Here is an 18605-nt window from a genome sequence, read left to right as displayed (position 1 = left end):
CAGGCTTGGTTGGGCAAGAGCCGCCCATTATTCGTTTGTTTTTCCAATCTTGGTCTGGTCGGGTTTCTAATGAATATGGCTAGCTGTTCCTTAGCTTGTAGTGAGCTAAATTTGGTCTGGCAAGAAGAGTTTGCTGTCACTGTTACATCGCGATACCTATGAGAGACTTAAGTTGGTTCGGGCTAGATTGTTCTAGGATGGTTCGGTTCACTGCGTAATTGTCTATGGGTCTCATTGTCTCAAACATGCCGTTTGAGCAGGCCAGGCTGCCCAGCAGTAGTGTTTTTCATTTAAACCATCTTGTTCTAAGTCGCCAACGGTTTTTAGACATACAGAAACCACGCTAATTCGTATAAAATCTCCTCAAAATTTCATTATTAAAGCGATTTTCGATCCATTCATGTTTTTAACAACTCTTGGTTAAATTTTGTTAAACTTTTTATGAAATGGAATAATCATCTTATTAATGATTGATTTAGAACGTATCATTTGTAATAATTCTAAGAAAGGAGAGAGATATTTACCCTTGCAATGGAAAATCTATAATTTGCTTAGGCTCCAAAACATGGAGAAAATTATGCCAAAAATTTATGGTAGAAATGTAGAATCACTAAGTTTTCCTGAAATTTTGGAAGCCCAATAAAAGGATAGATGATATCAACCTTCAACTTTACTTGCATCATTTCTCCCACCCATGACAACTTGGCTTAAACCATGAAGAAAATACACTAAATTTAGGCAAACACCTTTTGACACCAATAGATACAATTGACAAACATCAAACTTCGGTTTAGGACCTTTGTCTTCCTTTCTTTAGGCATAGTAGTTCATCTCTTCCTCCAACAATCAACGTAAAATAAAAAATTAAAAGGAAAAATAGAAATCACCACGAGGGAGAGTGGCTAATATAGATTACGAACACTCTCCCGCCAATGGACTCAGCCTCTGCGGAGCTCCCAAGACCGCCCGCCCATGGCAAGTATGATTTCCATACAAATAGGCCTAGGCAACGAAAGGGCGCCTACATAAAATGGTTTTGCATTGCCTTAGTTATTATCATCCTAATCGCCTTAGGTATTAATGCCATAGTTTTGTTCGTTGCCTTCAAGAAGGCTCATGTGCCAAATTTCCAAGTAAAAAATGTTCAAGTTTCGAAATTTAGTGTTGCTAACGTGTTAACCGATCAACAAAAAGTATTATCAACAGATCTTGATTTTTTCTTTGAATCCGATAACAAAAATGCTCTGATTGGCGTTGATTTTGGGAATATGGTGATGGACACGAGTTGGGATGGTGTACAAGCACATTTAGGGGAAACCCACGTCCAAAATTTTGTACAAAAGTCTAAGGGTGTATCAAAGTTGAAAGTAAGTACCAAAAATGAGGTTGAACTAAAACAGAATGTGAAACTAGAGGATATGAAGCTTAAATTATCCCTTAGCGGAGATCTCAAGTTTTTTTCTGGTCCTTTCAAGACCAAACTTTATCCCTTCATGATTTCATGCAATGATATATCCAGTGTTTCGGTTAATGCTGCATGTACCTCCAAAATGTATAACAATGGGTAAGTTTTCATATGTATTTCATATGGCTTTATGTTCATTCCTTTTATTCATTTGGTCTACATATGCGGATATGCCTAGGCAATTTGTGACGCGTTTGTGATACGCATAAGAATGTGTGTCATATATGCATCAACACGTGACATATCGTTTATTGTACCTAATGTGAAAAGAATTGTATCTTTAATCAATTTTTTTCGAAAAATTATATATCTCTAAGAAAAATTTGTTAAAAACAACCTTTTAAAGTTATCATTTTATTTAAAACAACCTTTTAAAAAAAAAATTGTTACTTCAGACCACATTATAAATTTTTTTTGTCAAAGACAAACTAATATTATTTTCCGACGTTGACTCTATTTTTTCCGGTGTTGACCACAAGAGTGTGAGGCACGTGACCTCTTATCTCGCTTAATACACCCATTTTACCTAAAAATCACTCTAATTAAAAAATTTAAAACCCCTCATCTCTCTCATTCAATTTTGGAGACAAATAACACTAATATCCTCTGCAATTCTTCTCTGCTGCAACTTCCATTAATCAAGAGTTTGAAATACAGTAAGAAAGTTGTTTTCATTTTTTTTTTTTTTCTGTTATCGTTTTGTTATCGTTTTTTTCACTTTTTTTTTTACATATTCTGCCATGGTTAAAGATAAAGGAAAGAAGAAAGTTGCGTCATCTTAGCAACAGGGATACCACAGGCGCATTTGATATTCTTCAGAAAAACCATGGCTGCTGCATAATTGACAAATGATTCGTCAATTAATTCAGTTTCAAAAATTTTGGGGAAAAAAGCCCCAATTTTCTAAAAACACCCATTAAACAAAAAGAAACAAAAAATTAAAGAACGATAAGAATAATACCAAATTCGAAATTGATGAATTGCTTGGTTGAAAACTTGAAATAGCAGATTTAGTTAGCTTTTGGAGAAATTAAACCTCGAATTATTTTTCTACTGAACGAAATTGAGGAATGAGTGAGATGAGGGGTTTTAATTAGAGTAATTTGGAAGGAAAATGGATGGATTAAGCAAAGAATAGGTCACGTGCCTCACACATTCGTAGTCAACACCGGAAAAAAGAAGTCAATGCCAATAGTATTAGGCTGTCTTTGACAAAACAAAAATTTTAATATGGTCTGAAATAGCAAAAAAAAATTTAAAAAGTTTTTTTTTTATAAAGTGGTAACTTTAAAAGGTTGTTTCTAACAAATTTTATGAATGGTTTGTTAGTGGTACCATGTTAAGGGAGGAGTCGAGGACTAATATCCAATATTAATAATGTATGAGGTACAAAATTGAAAACAAATTTGCCTCACAAATTTTTATATGATGAGACGTGTTAAACTACTAGTTAATGATACGGGATTAGTGGATTACGGATATGTAGTTTAATGAGCTTATTAAAAATGTGTCACCATAGAAGATGAATTGTTTTATCAAATGTGTTTTATCTATTTTCATGACTATAATTGTTCATTTGGGCAGCAAAAAACCAGAAGCACCATTGAAGCCAAAGTCACCAACGCCACCACAAACACCAAAATCAATGCCAAATGATGGAAGTCCAACAGCAGAAGGGCCAACTGCAGAAGGACCAACTGCGGAAGAGCCAGCCGCAGATGAGCCTGCATCGACTCCTCCGGCGAAATCATTCCCACCGGTCAAACTCACCGTCCAAGACAAATTTGTAAGTTGGTCATATTTTAATTCAATGGGAAACTTATGAAAAACAACGTACATTTTATTAAAAAAAAAAAAAATGAAGTTTTTCTTGATGTGACACTACCAATAAACGTTTTATCCATAAATCCGTCAATGGGGCCCAAATTGAGCACTTTTCCTTATATTTTAGGTAAAATTATTTAGTAGAGTTGTGTTTTGTTTAAGGTGATTATGGATAACGGATTTCTGCAAGCTACAATAGCCAAACCCGGTGGATTTGTCACTGGCATCAAATACAACGGAGTTGATAACATTCTTGATACAGTCAATCCAGAAGATGATAGAGGGTATACTTATTAATGTTCAATACTTGTATCAAAGAAAGTTTTTTTTTTGTAACCGCAAAATTTTTTATTATACAAAGATACACGAGTATAATTAGGTTGTCACCAACTATTGGGCACTAGTTAGATGCTTCTCAACATTGCTTACACAAAAGTTAATGTGTAACATAAATAATTCAAAGTATTATATTGTATTACGTATTACAAAGTATTTACTAATTTCCACCACCTCTTAATATGCGAGTAAATGTTTATGTTCTATTCAGGTATTGGGATGTTGTTTGGGCTCCACCAGGTACAAAAGGAACCAAAGGAAATTTCCAGAGGTAGTATATTCTATCTACGTTACGTGTTTACTGTAGATGAGTATAATAAATTGGAGAAAAAAAAGAAAAAAAAAAAAAAAAACCAAGGGAATATTGAAATATATATTTGGTATTTCTACATGGATTTGGACCATTTGGTTATATTTATTTTTAGTACTAGTATATACAAGTATTAGAATTGTGCCCAAATAAGTTTTTAAATTTTCAATGAACAGGATAGTTGGTACTGACTTTCGAGTAATTCTTGAAAAAGAAGAGCAATTAGAATTATCGTTTAAGATAACATATGATCCTGCTACTGGTGGTAAAAAGGTTGCTCCAATGGAAATAGATCAAAGGTATGGATTCTAACTTCAAGACATTTGTGCTGTATTTTATAAGGGAGATTATAATTTACTGAAAACTTGTGTCAAATTACTCAAACACCTTCATTAGATTGTGTATCTTATTCAAATAAAATCTCGATTTCTAAGAACATTATTTACATTCCTTTGCTTAAACTAAAACATTATAGTTTTCCAGCTTGTTATTGTCACAATGAGTCTTAGTGTTGGATTTCGGGAAAACTCCTCAGATTGAAGTGTGTATCATTGATCAATATATATAGAGTTACAATACTAGTCCTAATCTTGTTAGGAATCCTAGATGATATGTATACAAACTATATCACAAATATATACAAATATATCTTAACTCTGCGACAAATATTATCGTAATCCTATAATATCTATCACACTCCCGCAGTCTTAGCGGGAGGAGGTCGTACGCTAAGACTGGACCTAAAATCCAGAAATAATTCTCATGGTAGACCTTTAGTGAAAATGTCCGCAAATTGATATGTAGAAGGAACATGCAGAACCCGAACTTGTCCCAAAGCAACCTTTTCTCGAACAAAATAAATATCCATCTCCACATGTTTGGTGCGTTGGTGTTGTACCGGGTTGCCAGAAAGGTAGATAGCACTGACATTATCACAATAAACAATAGTAGCTTGCCGTAGAGGACAATGTAACTCAAGTAATAAATTACGAAGCCAACACGCCTCAGAGATAACATTTGCGGCGCCTCGATATTCTGCTTCTGCACTCGATTTAGACAAAGTATGTTGACGCTTAGATGACCAAGACACGAGGTTGTCTCCAAGGAAACAACAATAGCCTGATGTGGAACGTCAGGTATTGGGACAACCTCCCCATTCAGCGTCAGTGTAAGTAATCAATCGATGCGAAACAGTCGGATATAAATGTAAGCCGTGATCAATGGTACCCTGAACATAACGCAGTATGCGTTGCAATGCCTCATAATGAGGTTCCCGTGGATCATGCATGAAAAGACACACCTGTTGTACCGCATAAGCAATATCTGGCGTGGTAAAAGTGAGATACTGAAGAGCACCTACTAAACTGCGATACAAAGTAGGATCCCGAAAAGGTGGTCCTGCATTTGCACTAAGTTTGGACTTAGTGTCAACTGGAGTGGCTGCTGGTTTACAAGAGGCCATATCTGCACGCTGTAAAATCTCTTGTGCATACTTTTCCTGTGAAAGTAGCAAATAAGAAGGATATTGGTCACTGCAATTCCCAAAAAATAACTCAAAGGCCCCAAATCAGACATAGAAAACTCAGTTTGCAACTGAGAGATGATCCCTGTACCCAACCTGTCAGATGAGGTAGCTAAAATAATATCATCAACATATAGAAGCAAATATGCCATATTATCACCCTGTCGGAAAGTAAAAAGAGAGTTGTCGCTCTTAGCAATGACAAAACCCAATTTAATGAGAAAATTTGCAAAATGCTGGTACCAAGCTCTCTGGGAGCTTGTTTCAAACCACATAGAGCCTTTCGGAGTCGGCAAACATGAGAGGGAGCTCTCCGATGAATAAAACCCGGGGGTTGATGCATATAAACAGTTTCTTGCAAATCACCATGTAAAAAGGCATTTTTGACACCTAATTGATGAATCGACCACTTTTTAGCCATGGCTAAACTGAAACAGTTCAAATAGTGGCCGGTTTAACTATCGGACTGAAAGTCTCGTCACAGTCCACACTGATTTCCTACGACCTGCCATCACATACAAGACGAGCTTTGTGCCTTTCAAGGTCACCGTTAGTCTTGTATTTATGCTTTAAAAGCCACATACAATTAACAATATTCACTCCCGCGAGGCACCAATTCCCATGTCCCTATTTTAATTAAAGCACTATACTCATCTTTCATCGCCGCATTCCAATTTTGGTCATTTAAAGCTTGTTTATATGATTTTGGAAGAGGTGATTTTAGGTGAGGTAGACCTAAGTGTTGAACGGTGAGGTTACTATATTTTAGGTTTGGCTTAAATATGCCCCGTTGACTACGGGTGACTCGTGGAGATAGGGTGGTGGCCGAGTGGGCTGCAAAGGGGTAATGCCACGCAAGGGTGGCGGTGAGTAGGTGGGCTCGGCTGGGCTAGGAGGCGAGGGAGGCAGAGGGGATTGCGGGCTACCTGCGGCTGGGCTAGAAGACCCGCAGGTGGGCCGTGGAGGGGTCTGCCAGGTGGGTATGTGGGCTGGTTGGGGCGCTGGTGATCCAGCAGTCGCTGGCCTAACGTGAGGTAAGGGGGTTTGAGTTTGTGGGGTTGGGCTAGGAGTGTGAGCCTGCTGATTTTGAGTGGTTGGACTTGGAGTTGTGAGTTGATGACGAAGAAAAGGATGTGTGAGCAAGGGAAATTGGTCAACAAATCCTAGGAAGTCATAATCTTGTAATTTAAAATGAGCTAAATTTCTATATGGGAAAGTATGCTCATCAAACACCACATGTCGAGACACGATAATTTTATTGGTAGAGAGATCAAGACACTTGTAGCCACGATGGTTAGAAGGGTACCCTAAGAAGACACAAGAAGTGGATTTAGGAGCTAGCTTGTGAGGCATAGTAGCAGTCAAATTCGGGAAACAAAGACACCTAAAAACCCGGAGATTATCATAAGAGGGGTTGGTGCGAAAGAGAGCCTAAGCCGGGGTCAAGTTCTTTAAGGACTTGGTTGGCAAAATATTTAAGAGATATGTGGCGGTCCCTTAAGCATGAGCCCAAAAGGTAGAAGGTAATGAGGCATGGAATAGTAAAGTGCACTTGACGTTGTTGATAGTCCGAATCATACGTTCGGCTTTGCCATTTTGGGAAGATGTGTGAGGGCATGAGAATCTAAAGACCATTTTGACAAAATTTTTTGAATGGGTCATTGTCGAATTCTCGACTATGATCACTTTGAAAGGACTTTATAGGTCGTTCAATTGAGTTTGAACATATTGTCTAAATGTGAGAAAACTATGGTAGGCTTGAGATTTAGAGGCTAAAGGAATTTCCCAAACATAATGAGTAAAATCATCCAAGAGAACCAAATATATTTGTGACCATTGCTACTGTGAATAGGAGATGTCCACAAATCGGCATGAACAATGTCAAAAGCACAATAAATATTTCTATTCGAAAGATAAAAAGGAAGTCTAACATGTTTCCCTAATTGACATGAATTGCAAAAATGGAGTCAAGCTCCTTATTACAATTAATAAAATTATTGCTCCTAAGAAAGCTTAAAGAGGGTGCTATCGGGTGTCCTAGACGGTCGTGCCAAGTGGAAGGAGCGATTGTGGTGAGAGACGTGGCAAGACAAGTGCTTGGATCACTGCTGGTGATGGGATAAAGATCTCCGGAACTATTGCATCTGGTGACTACCCTCCCCGTTCGAAGGTCCTTCATAGAAAAACCATTAGGGTCAAATTCAATAGAAACCGAATTATCAGAGGTAAATTTACGGACTGAAATAAGATTTTTAATAATTTGAGGGGCGAGGAGGACATCTCTAAGAGCAAGTTTGTTTGGGAGATTAGTATGACCATAACCAGTAATTGGAATGCGATGACCGTTGCCAACTAAAATATGATTATTTGTGCTTAATTGAAATAAGGGAAGAAGATTACCGGAATTGTGAGTCATGTGGGTGGTAGCTCCCGAATCCATATACCATCTGTTATCCGGTGTGGATAGCCCCGGTGAAGAGTAAGTAGTACCAAACTTCGTTGGCGTCATAGGTGGACCGTACATAGGAGATCCAATGTAATATGCCTGCTGCTGTGGATTTTGAGTGTTGGGCCTCTGCTGATTCTGGCCCGTTGTAGGAAAGGGTGCTGGTGGGATAGCCCATTGAGGCCAAGCAAATTGTTGTTGTTGGGCCCAAGGTTGACCAATCGGTCCAGCAGCTTGTTGAGAAGCTTGAGGTGGTGCGACTTGTTGCTGTTGCTGTGCGCCATGACCTTGCCCACGGCCTTTACCTCGACCACCCTTACCCCCGCCTCTATCGCGTCCCGCACCGCCGCCGCGCCCACCGCCAGCAGGCGGCTGTTGTTGTTGCGCTAAATCTGTAGCAGCGTTTTGCTGTTGTTGTGCGACAAAAGCAGACGGTGGAGTGGTGGTGTCGTTGTTCCGACGTGACTCCTCCAAAAGAAGATGGGAACGCGCATTATTAAAGGAGGGCAAGGGGTAGGTCTGTGCAATCATCGTTGCGACCGTATCATAATCGGTTTTGTTGAGGTCAACAACCATACGTAGCACCAGTTTCTCGTCGGAGATCGGTTGATCGACGTTCGCAAGCTGATCGACAATGCTCTTTAGCTGCTGGCAGTATGCGGTTGCATTCGGGAATGAATCCAGGTGGATTGCATTCAATTGGGTTTCAAGAAACACCGCTCTCGTGCTCTTGTTGTCTTGGAAAATATCTTGGAGACGATCCCACGTCTGTTGGGCAGTAGACTTTCTCTTTAAGATTATTTCAAGAAGATCAGAAGATATGGTGCCATAAATCCATTGTTTCACAATTGTGTCCAAGCGATTCCACAACGCATCGGAGACATTGGAAGGTCGGGGTGTTTTGGGATCGATATGATCTAAAACATTATAAGCAACCATGTGATTTTCAAACAACTCCACCCAATTTGAATATTGGACTCTTTCATAATCTAGAGCAAGGGGAATCACATTCTTGATATTGGTGACAGTGAGTGCCGGATGGAACTCATTAGAAGGTGGAGGAGGTGGCGGAGGAGGGGAATCATCATCCTTCGCCATAGCTAAGGGTCAGTGAAGCGTTTAGGGGAAAGCGGAAGCAAAAAAAAATTAATTAAAAAATTAATTAAGCAGGATCGAAACCTAAAGCTGTGATACCATGTTGGATTTCGGGAAAACTCCTCAGATTGGAGTGTGTACCATTGATCAATATATATAGAGTTACAATGCTAGTCCTAATCTTGTTAGGAATCCTAGATGACAAGTATACAAACTATATCACAAATATATACAAATATATCCTAACTCTGCGACAAATATTATCGTAATCCTATAATATCTATCACTTAGATTAGCCTGTCTCACACTCACGTATTTTGAAATTTGAACGTATTCTCCAAGAAAGTAAAAAGTCACACGTAGAATGAAGAAAAATAACTATAGCTAGCCCGACAAGTTACACAATAAGTTACCATAAATCCATTTTGTACACGATTTAGCCTTTGATGAAACAAGCCACCAGCTATAGCATGCGAGTAGATTTCTCAAATGTAATAATACCAATTGAGTTCTTCCCGTTATTGTGTTCATTTGTTGCTCCATTTCCAACAAAAACTAACGACAGTAACATGAACGAATGGTATAGGTATGTGATGCTTCGTGGAGTATCGGGCATTTATGCCTACGGTATCTTTGAGAGGGCAGCTTGGCCTGCTTTCGGTATGCCTAATGCTAGGCTTGCTTTCAAGCTTCAAAGACAACAGTGAGTATACTTGTTGCTATCTTTGCATTTTTTGTATGGTGTATGAATTCGGAAATTGAATGCAACATACTTCATATATAATTAACCGATTTTCATGTTATATGGTGATTTTGGCCAGGTTTAAGTACATGGTGATAGCAGATAATAGACAAAGAGAAATGCCTGTACCCGAGGATCGTATGAAGGATAGAGCTGAAGAGCTTATTTATCCTGAAGCAGTGATATTAAAGAATCCTACCGATCCACAATTTAAAGGAGAGGTATGTTCGGTAACATACAATGCTACCAGATATAATGTATACGATATTTAGAATCTGGTCAATTAACGAGATTGGTATATAAAACATACCCATAAATTATTTGTGTACCTATACATATTGACATATTCTAAAGTTTAAAAATAAAACACATTGTATGGCCATTGGGAGTACGTGACAACTGATACCGGAGAGATTGAATTTTTTGAATAGTCCTAAGATTGATTTAATAAGCTTGGGTTTTATGGCACAGGTGGATGATAAGTACCAGTATTCAATGGAAAGCCAAGACATTCGAGTACATGGGTGGATCAGTAAAGACCCGCCTACTGGATTCTGGCAAATCACTCCCAGCTATGAGTTCCGTTCGGGCGGCCCCAACAAACAATTCCTCACCTCTCACGTTGGCCCATCCACTCTTGCTGTAAGTTTTCTCTATGAATCGTCACATTGTCCCAATTCCACATAATTAAGGATTCACCACGATATAACTACAACACCCGTTGATTTCCCCATCTTTAGTAAACACAAGTGAACCTAAAAATAAGTACACCATACCAATAAATCGATGATTAGGGAATTCAACGATTGTAGATGGTGCGCAAATGGGCATTACATCTAGAATTGGTGTGTATGTATTTATTTTTAGATAAGTATTAGTGTATGATAGACATGAGGCATGTGGCCATAATTTCTAGGGTACAATTTAGAAATTATCACAACTTTTCGAACATTTTAAAATAGTATACAATATATTGATAATGATTTGAATATGATGAACAGATGTTTGTAAGTGCACACTACTCAGGAGAAGACCTAATACCGAGATTTGCTGAAGGAGAACCATGGAATCATATATATGGCCCTATGTTTATGTATATGAATAATGTGACCACTGGACAAGATCTTCCTTTGCTTTGGGATGATGCTAAAGAAAGGGTACAATTTTTTCCATTCCATATAATTCTCAAAAATATACTTAAATTAAATTACTTCCAGCAGTTAGCTTGATCTTGAATTACATAATTAACATTTCTATTCATCTCATTTCTGAAGATGTTGTCTGAAGTCAAACAATGGCCATACAGCTTCCCAGCATCAGAAGATTTCCCTAAAGCCAACGAACGAGTTAACGTTACTGGACGATTTTTCGTTCATGACAGGTAAATCACTATTTTACACTCCTATACAAAGTATATAGTATGGTGAATCTAAAATGTGAGTAATGTGACATACACTACATAAGTTGAACCAAAATGAATGTGTCAGATATCTGAGCAAAGAAAAGGGGCCAGCAAGAAATGCATTCATTGGACTAGGTCCACCAGGAGAAGCAGGATCTTGGCAAAGGGATAGCAAGGTACTAATATGGGCTTTATGCACCTCATCTATATTAATCTTTGTATTAACCCGTTACCTTTCAAACACTACATTTTAACTTTATATGGTTCGTTGGTTAAGTCAAAACTTTATCCGCTACTTGAAAGATGTTGTCTAATGCTCTCTATTCAACCTATATCATCTAACATTGTTGTCTCAATTCTTTTGAAAGTGTCTCGATCTCACCTATGTTGATCTAGAACAACCTTAAATAACGAGGTTCATGTCCTAAATAAGGAGTGGGTTGATAAAAACTCTTTGACACTTCATAGTAATAATAAAATAAAGGAAGAACGTATACAATCACATTAAACACCCTAGAAGTAGAAAACAATCCAATAAATAAGAATCGAAGTAACTAAGATTGTTGTCCTTAGACATATTGAAACCAATTTAGAAATCACTCTTGAAGTTTTCTGATCAGAAAACTTTTGTTTTGATCTCAAATCAATTACAAAGTACGGAGTATATACCTATATAATATATCCTCTTGATAACAATTTGCTTAGAAAATATATTGTGGTAAAACCTTTTTGTGCTGCTTCAACAGACTTACCAATTCTGGACACGAACAGATCAGCATGGGAATTTCACAATTTCGTTTGTACGAGTTGGCAGCTACAACCTTCATGGTTGGGTTGATGGCTTTATTGGAGACTTTAAACACAATGTGCCTATCAACATAACAGTAGGTAAATTTCCTTTGATCATCTTCAACTATGAAAGTCTTAATCAATCTGTTTCGTTTGCATCTTAGTGACTACGATGAAGTTATATAACGTTTTTTGTTTGGAAAAAACAAAACCATATACTACATATGAATTCCCTAAAAAAGTTATGCTTTTTTAAAATAGTCTTGGTTTATGATTAGAACTCCAAATGCGTTATCTTTGCATTTTTGGATTGAGTAGTTGATATAAGAAGCCTATTAATGCTAAATTATTACTAATTGGTAATTCAGGACAGAATGTAGACGTGGGTGAGGTTGTGTTTGAGCCACCAAGGGACGGACCAACCTTATGGGAAATTGGTGTTCCTGATCGTCTTGCTAGGGAATTTTTCATCCCTGATCCTAATCCAAAATACGTCAATAAACTCTATGTTAACCACCCTGATAGGTATATTCACATCTCTTTAACTCTAATTTTGGAGACAGCTAAGATTCATATATACTTCAATTATTTTCTTGAAATATAGGCAATAAGGTTAGTGAATTGTTTACAACTTAATCCAATTTCTTATGATTATGAACAGGTTTAGGCAATATGGTTTGTGGGAAAGATATGCAGAATTATATCCAAAAGATGACTTAGTCTATGATGTTAATGCAAGTGATTACTCAAAGGATTGGTTTTATGCTCAAGTCACAAGGTTACTCCCTTTGAACCCATTTTGGACATTTTTCATGCCACATTTTTAAAATAATTCTTGTACAATGTTTCTCAAACTTCAATGGCTGTGTTTCATACGGAGTTACAGGCCGTTAGGTGGAAGGTATAATGGAACCACATGGTCAGTCAAATTCAATCTGGACGATGTTGCATTAGATGCAACCTACAAACTCAGGTTGGCTATAGCCTCTGCCACCAATTCCGACTTGCAGGTACAAATGCATTCCCTTTTAGCCTTTTATGGGGATAAAGAAAAATAAGGGTGCAATCTGTTCACTTAAAAGATAAGTTTCAGGGCTCATTAGGTGTAATTGTGTAAACATAGGGTGAAAATCAGGCTAGTCGGGTCTAATTAGATCTACTCAGTTAAGTTCAAATAAGTTTAGGTCAACAGAATGTACCCTGAATGACTTTCGACTATAGTTTGATTTCTAACTTTGAATAAATTGTTTTCGCTTGAGTGCAGTGTATATTATACTACTTAGATGCATGCTAATTTAGATTTTTGTCATTCGTGTCTACTAGATACGATTCAACAAGCCAAAACCAAGTCTTCCAATCTTTACAACCGGGAAAATAGGGAATGATAACTCAATTGCAAGGCATGGTATTCATGGACTTTATTGGCTTTACAACGTAGATGTCAAAGGAAGTGAACTCAACAAAGGCAGCAATACTCTATTTTTGACTCAATCAAAGGGAGTAAGTCCTTTCCAAGGGATTATGTATGATTATCTTCGGCTCGAAGGCCCTCCAACCAGTCCCAAGTGAAGACATGGGGGTTAAAAAAAAAAAAAACCTAACCCACTTATTAACAATGCTAAAAATTGGTTTAATCCTCGAGCAAATCAATGAAAATAACAATGATGCATCTTGCAGAAATTTATCTCCTGAATCCTGATATACTGTGGTCAATCCTAATACTATTAGGGGGCTGTTTTTTGGTGGCATTTTGGGAGCTGATTTCTCTAACCCTTTTTGTTGTTACTTGTTTAATTATTTCTACCAATTTACTTTTAGGAGAGGACATTTTTTTTATTTTTTCGTCTAATTAGTATCGCTTCAGTTAATGAGTCAACTAACCATTGATGTGTATATGTATTTTTCTTTTTAGTGTAGAAAGATGAGGTGATTTTTGCCATATATTTCTTTGGTTATCTACTTATATCTTACATTTGCTAGCCCTATATGCACATGTTCCATGATAAAATTAAAACTACTCCGTATAAAATAACCCCTATGGCCCTATCTCTAAGTGTTAGGTTGTATCTCAAAATCACACAGATTTGGATAAAAGTTAGGCTTATTTAGTTTTATACTCTGTAGTTGTTTATAAGTAACTTTTGGAAAATAATTCAGTTGAAAATGTTTCCCTCAAAACCATATCCAGACACGCAGTACGTCTTAGTCTTATGTAAACAATCAATAAGGTGAAAAAAGTTGAACATGGTGGTAAAAAATCTGATAATGCAAGCAAGGAATTCCAGTATCCTTTCGAAACACATTACATCTGAAGCTCAACTATATATCACAATTAACAAATAACAATACAAAATGATATGGAATAACTATTAATTAGCAACACAATACCTTTAACCTGCAGTAGGACTGCGAGTAATTTAGTTAGAATTATGAATCTCCCTTTTCTTCTTCTCTGCAGCATCTGTCGCGTTTACTTGCATCTTAGCTGTTTGTAAATCAGCTATTGTTGCTTCCTTCTCGTTTCTTGCCATCAATGTTTTCCCCTGCACACGCACACACACCGCATAGAAAGTGAGCAACACGAGAACATTGTACAGGCTAAAATATTACCAAGGATTGGACTGTTTAGTCTAATTTTGGGACTTTTGGGATATAAATTCAGGGTGTATGCAGAGGTATTTGGGAAAACAGACTTGATATTGGAATCTCAGGGATCAACTAGGGTCTAGGGATACTACCCGATATAATAAATGATGTTCGAAAGTTCCAACTCAATTCAACTGATAAAACAAAGTCAGTACTTCCAGGCTTCCAACCCAAATAAGTTCAATGTAAGTTGAACAAAAGAATGTACAAATGCAAAAAAGTTTAATTTAGACCATCTCCGATGGTGAGACTCAAATTTGAGTATTGAAATACAAAATGAGTTGTTTTTTACCTCCAATGGTGATACCATACTCACTTCTCAATTTAACAACTCATGTGAAGCCTAATTTCCCAATAGTGAGACTCTCTAAAGTATACAAATGTCACTTTCAATTATGGCTCATCAAATCCATTTCTTTTTTATTATCAAATATTGTAAGATTAAAAAAAAAGGTAAAATTTAAATAAATTACAAAATATATTAGAATATTGACAAGGAGTCCACACTTTTTGTCAAATGAGACTCAAAATTGAATATCTAAACTTAGCAACTTTCTTTTAGAGTTGCTAAATTTAGATACCAACTTATTGGTACAATGCAAAAAATACTCTCTCTCTCATAAAAATACTCACTTGAGTCTCACCATTAGAGAGCGTCTTAAACCAATTTACCAAAAATGAGTTGAAGACACCACACCTTTGTTAGTCAATATGATGACGAGGGTGGAATACGAACAATGGATGCATTTTAAGTGATTCCTAGCCTAACCTTCAATGCAAGTCATCTGCTCATGTCCTATTCATCTTATTTCTACTCAATGAGCCACAAGGCCCACAACAGTAATACAAATTACAAATAGAGGTGAGGGATTTGAACTCAAGACTTAATATACAATTGTACACAGACTCTCAGTCTTAACCATTGACTAATACATCATTGGGGTATCTTTCACTATTACCTCGTAATAAGGAGAATATGGTAATTTCTCACAGTAACGAGACATACCCAATTATTGTTTGCGTTTTTAAATACTAGGTAATTCGTCAAAATTGAACTATAGACACCACAAGTAATTTATGTCTGACGTAAGTCAATACTACTCATGTAATCATGTGTATAGGGACATTGATTAATTGATACCTTAGAAGCCAAAACTGAGGTTAAGTGTACTAATTATTCCCAAATTTTCACTTATTAGAACGTATCCAAACTTAAATTAACTGAACTTATTAGACCTTATTTAGTTGAAAATTGAACTTGTGTAATCCTAATTAACCCGTATTAGCGCTAAATTGCTAATTTGAATCAATCTAAACTTATTTTTTCTTGCTGAAAATATCTAATATGAACTAACCTATCATAATTTATTTATTTGAACTAATTTTCCTAAAATAAGTAAAAATAAGATCAACGGAACTCACTTCCTTTGTAAACAAAACTTACTAGAATTTTTCAATAAATAAGTAAAAATAAGGTGAACAAAATACAATAGAAATATCATCAAAGTACTTCATTGTAAACAATAAAGAAAGGTAAGATTGAAAAGAAGGTACCTGGCCAACAACAAAGGCTTTGCAATAGCCAAGACATTCTTGGACGGAAATGCAAAAAGTGAGGCAACTATTTTTGATATTTGAGAAACACGATTTATGGTGTTCTTCCATCCTACTATTTCTTATGCTTAAATTGGTTTCTTCCATAATTTTCAACCAAAATGATTAAATGAATCTCAAAATTTCTCTCAAATGATATTTATCAATGTTTTTTTTTTTTCCCAAATAAAAAGGTATCAAATTTGCTTTCAGTTTTTTGGTGGGGCTTTTGGGAAACTAATTTGCCGCGTGTTATTTGAGGTGTAATATACGTGGCAACTCCACATTTATATGCTTGCTTTTTTAATGTGTCTATACTTTTTCCGTTTTTTTAGTTGACATTATTTGACTTTTACACTATTTACAAACTACATTTTGACTCGTTTTTGTAATTTATAGATATAATAAAATATAGTCATGTGGGATCTTATTTAAATCATCTATATGTATATTTTATTAATATCTACTTTTTATGATTTTACAATGTTGATAATTGAAGTTATTTAGCGTTAAAAACACGTGTTGACAAGCGTGATAATAGAAAGGTGTCAATTAAAAAAAAACAGAGGAAGTATTTTACTGGGTTAAATCCCGTGCCATGCAAGGTTTTTCACTCTTTATTACGGAGTATCAAATTAAAACTATATTTAAATATAATAAATAATTTGGTCTAAAATTCTATACTTATTTATCCCAAATCAAGCAACTTAAAATATTATTTTTTTATTCTTTAATGACTACATATCATATTTTATTTACGGTTTTTTTCTATTTTGAACCCTGATGACATTTTTTTTTTTTAATTCACATTTGATATTTTTTTCATTCACAAATTATGTTAGGTTGAAGATATATTCATGAATTTTTTAACTATAAATTATCATTATACATTTAAAAGGTAATTACTTATATAGGAATTTATATAATGATATGATATTATGGTGAGATATCTAAGTTGGTTACGATTTTTTTCCTAAATTTTGAAAAAAAAAATATATATATTTTGCATATATTCTCTATCAATTTTTTAAGAAGTTTTTTTTAATAAAAAAATATACTAAGCACACACCAGAAGATGACACGTATCATTGTTGATGTGTCTTTTAGGGCCTGTGTATAATTTACTAAATTGAGCTGAACTGAACTGAACTTATTAGAGGTGAACTGAACTGATTGGAGCTAAACTGAACTTATAAGAACTGAAGTGAACTGATTGGAACTGAAGTGAATTTAAGCCGAAGACAACAAGCCCTAAGTATATAGTTATTGATTGATTGATTGATTATTGTCTCATGTTTTCTCTTTTTATTCTGTGTTTTTTTTTTTTTTTTTATTTTGTGGTAACATTAGATGTGACATATTGTTTTAAGAAAATTATGAATCAAATTAAGAATTTTGAAATGTAGTCATAAGGAGTACATGTACATAGAGTTTGGCAAAAATTGACTTAATAACACAAATCGGACTCGAGAAAATTGGGTTAGTATCAAGGATTTACGATAAATTTAATTAATTGGGTCAACACGACACAACACATTTTCAATTAACCAGGTTGAGAACTCCAACACAAAACTAACAACAGGAAACAACCCACTTAAGAAAAATAATCAATATGTTATGGAATTCATGATAAATATTGTTGGGCCAATATTTTTATTTATAACAAAACAACACTACATGAACTGGATACGAAAAAAAACGGATTAGTGTTAAGACATTTTCGACACGATTAGTTAAAAGGGTCAACACGACAAGTTTATTAAATGGATCGAGTTAGTTTTGAGATCCTTCAACACATTTAACTTTGATTCAAATACTACACAACACGTTTGTCAACTCTAATAGGTAGTGGGTGTATTTAATTGTTAGTGGGACAAATAAGTAATAAAATATTAGCGAGTTGTTACCACATAAAAAATTGTTGCAATTAATAAAAAACAAATGAAAACAATAAGTTAAAAGATTATAGCCTTAATGTTACCGGTCTAGTTTAATTTTTTATGATTACACAAGTGATAAAAAAAATACTACATATAATAATTAGTTTTTTTTTGAAATAGAATGAACCGAGTGCGACTATGACCTTTGTATATAATAAAAGCTTGGAATTAATGGAACTTATTTTTCTATTGTTCACTATTTGTTGGAACTGAACTTATTTTAGTTGTAATTTGTATGTATTTTTCCTGAATTGAACTTATTTGAACTTAACTAAATTTATCTAAATGTCTAAACTTATTACCCCTTAAATAAGTACAAATAAGGTGAATAGAATAACCCCTAAATTTTGATAATAAAAAGCAGAAATATAATTGACATAATACCATCTCCACCATATAACTAGTTGTTTTATGCTTTGTACAACCAGTAACGATAAAAATCTGTTAAATTTTACGGAGTATAAATTTTGTTCATTTTGGATTAGTTGACCAAAT

The 18605-nt window shown here is 35.4% G+C and overlaps 1 protein-coding gene across 1 annotated transcript; it reads left to right on the top strand.

Annotated features, from left to right (window-relative positions):
* The first annotated feature begins 3457 nt into the window (after window positions 1-3457).
* LOC145585422 (uncharacterized) lies at window positions 3458-13667 on the top strand. Its single transcript, XM_081642121.1, has 14 exons — window positions 3458-3573; window positions 3837-3896; window positions 4112-4234; window positions 9585-9701; window positions 9820-9961; window positions 10212-10382; window positions 10742-10897; window positions 11015-11121; window positions 11228-11318; window positions 11889-12030; window positions 12300-12456; window positions 12593-12709; window positions 12818-12941; window positions 13255-13667. Exons 1-14 carry the CDS (start codon window positions 3458-3460, stop codon window positions 13498-13500), a joined length of 1869 nt encoding a protein of 622 aa, XP_081498247.1. The 3' UTR covers window positions 13501-13667.
* Window positions 13668-18605: the final 4938 nt, after the last annotated feature.

The sequence above is a fragment of the Chenopodium album genome, chromosome 16, assembly GCF_948465745.1.
Source record: "Chenopodium album chromosome 16, dcCheAlbu1.1, whole genome shotgun sequence".
NCBI classification, from domain to species: domain Eukaryota; kingdom Viridiplantae; phylum Streptophyta; class Magnoliopsida; order Caryophyllales; family Amaranthaceae; genus Chenopodium; species Chenopodium album.
This window is presented reverse-complemented; position numbering and strand designations above follow the sequence as displayed.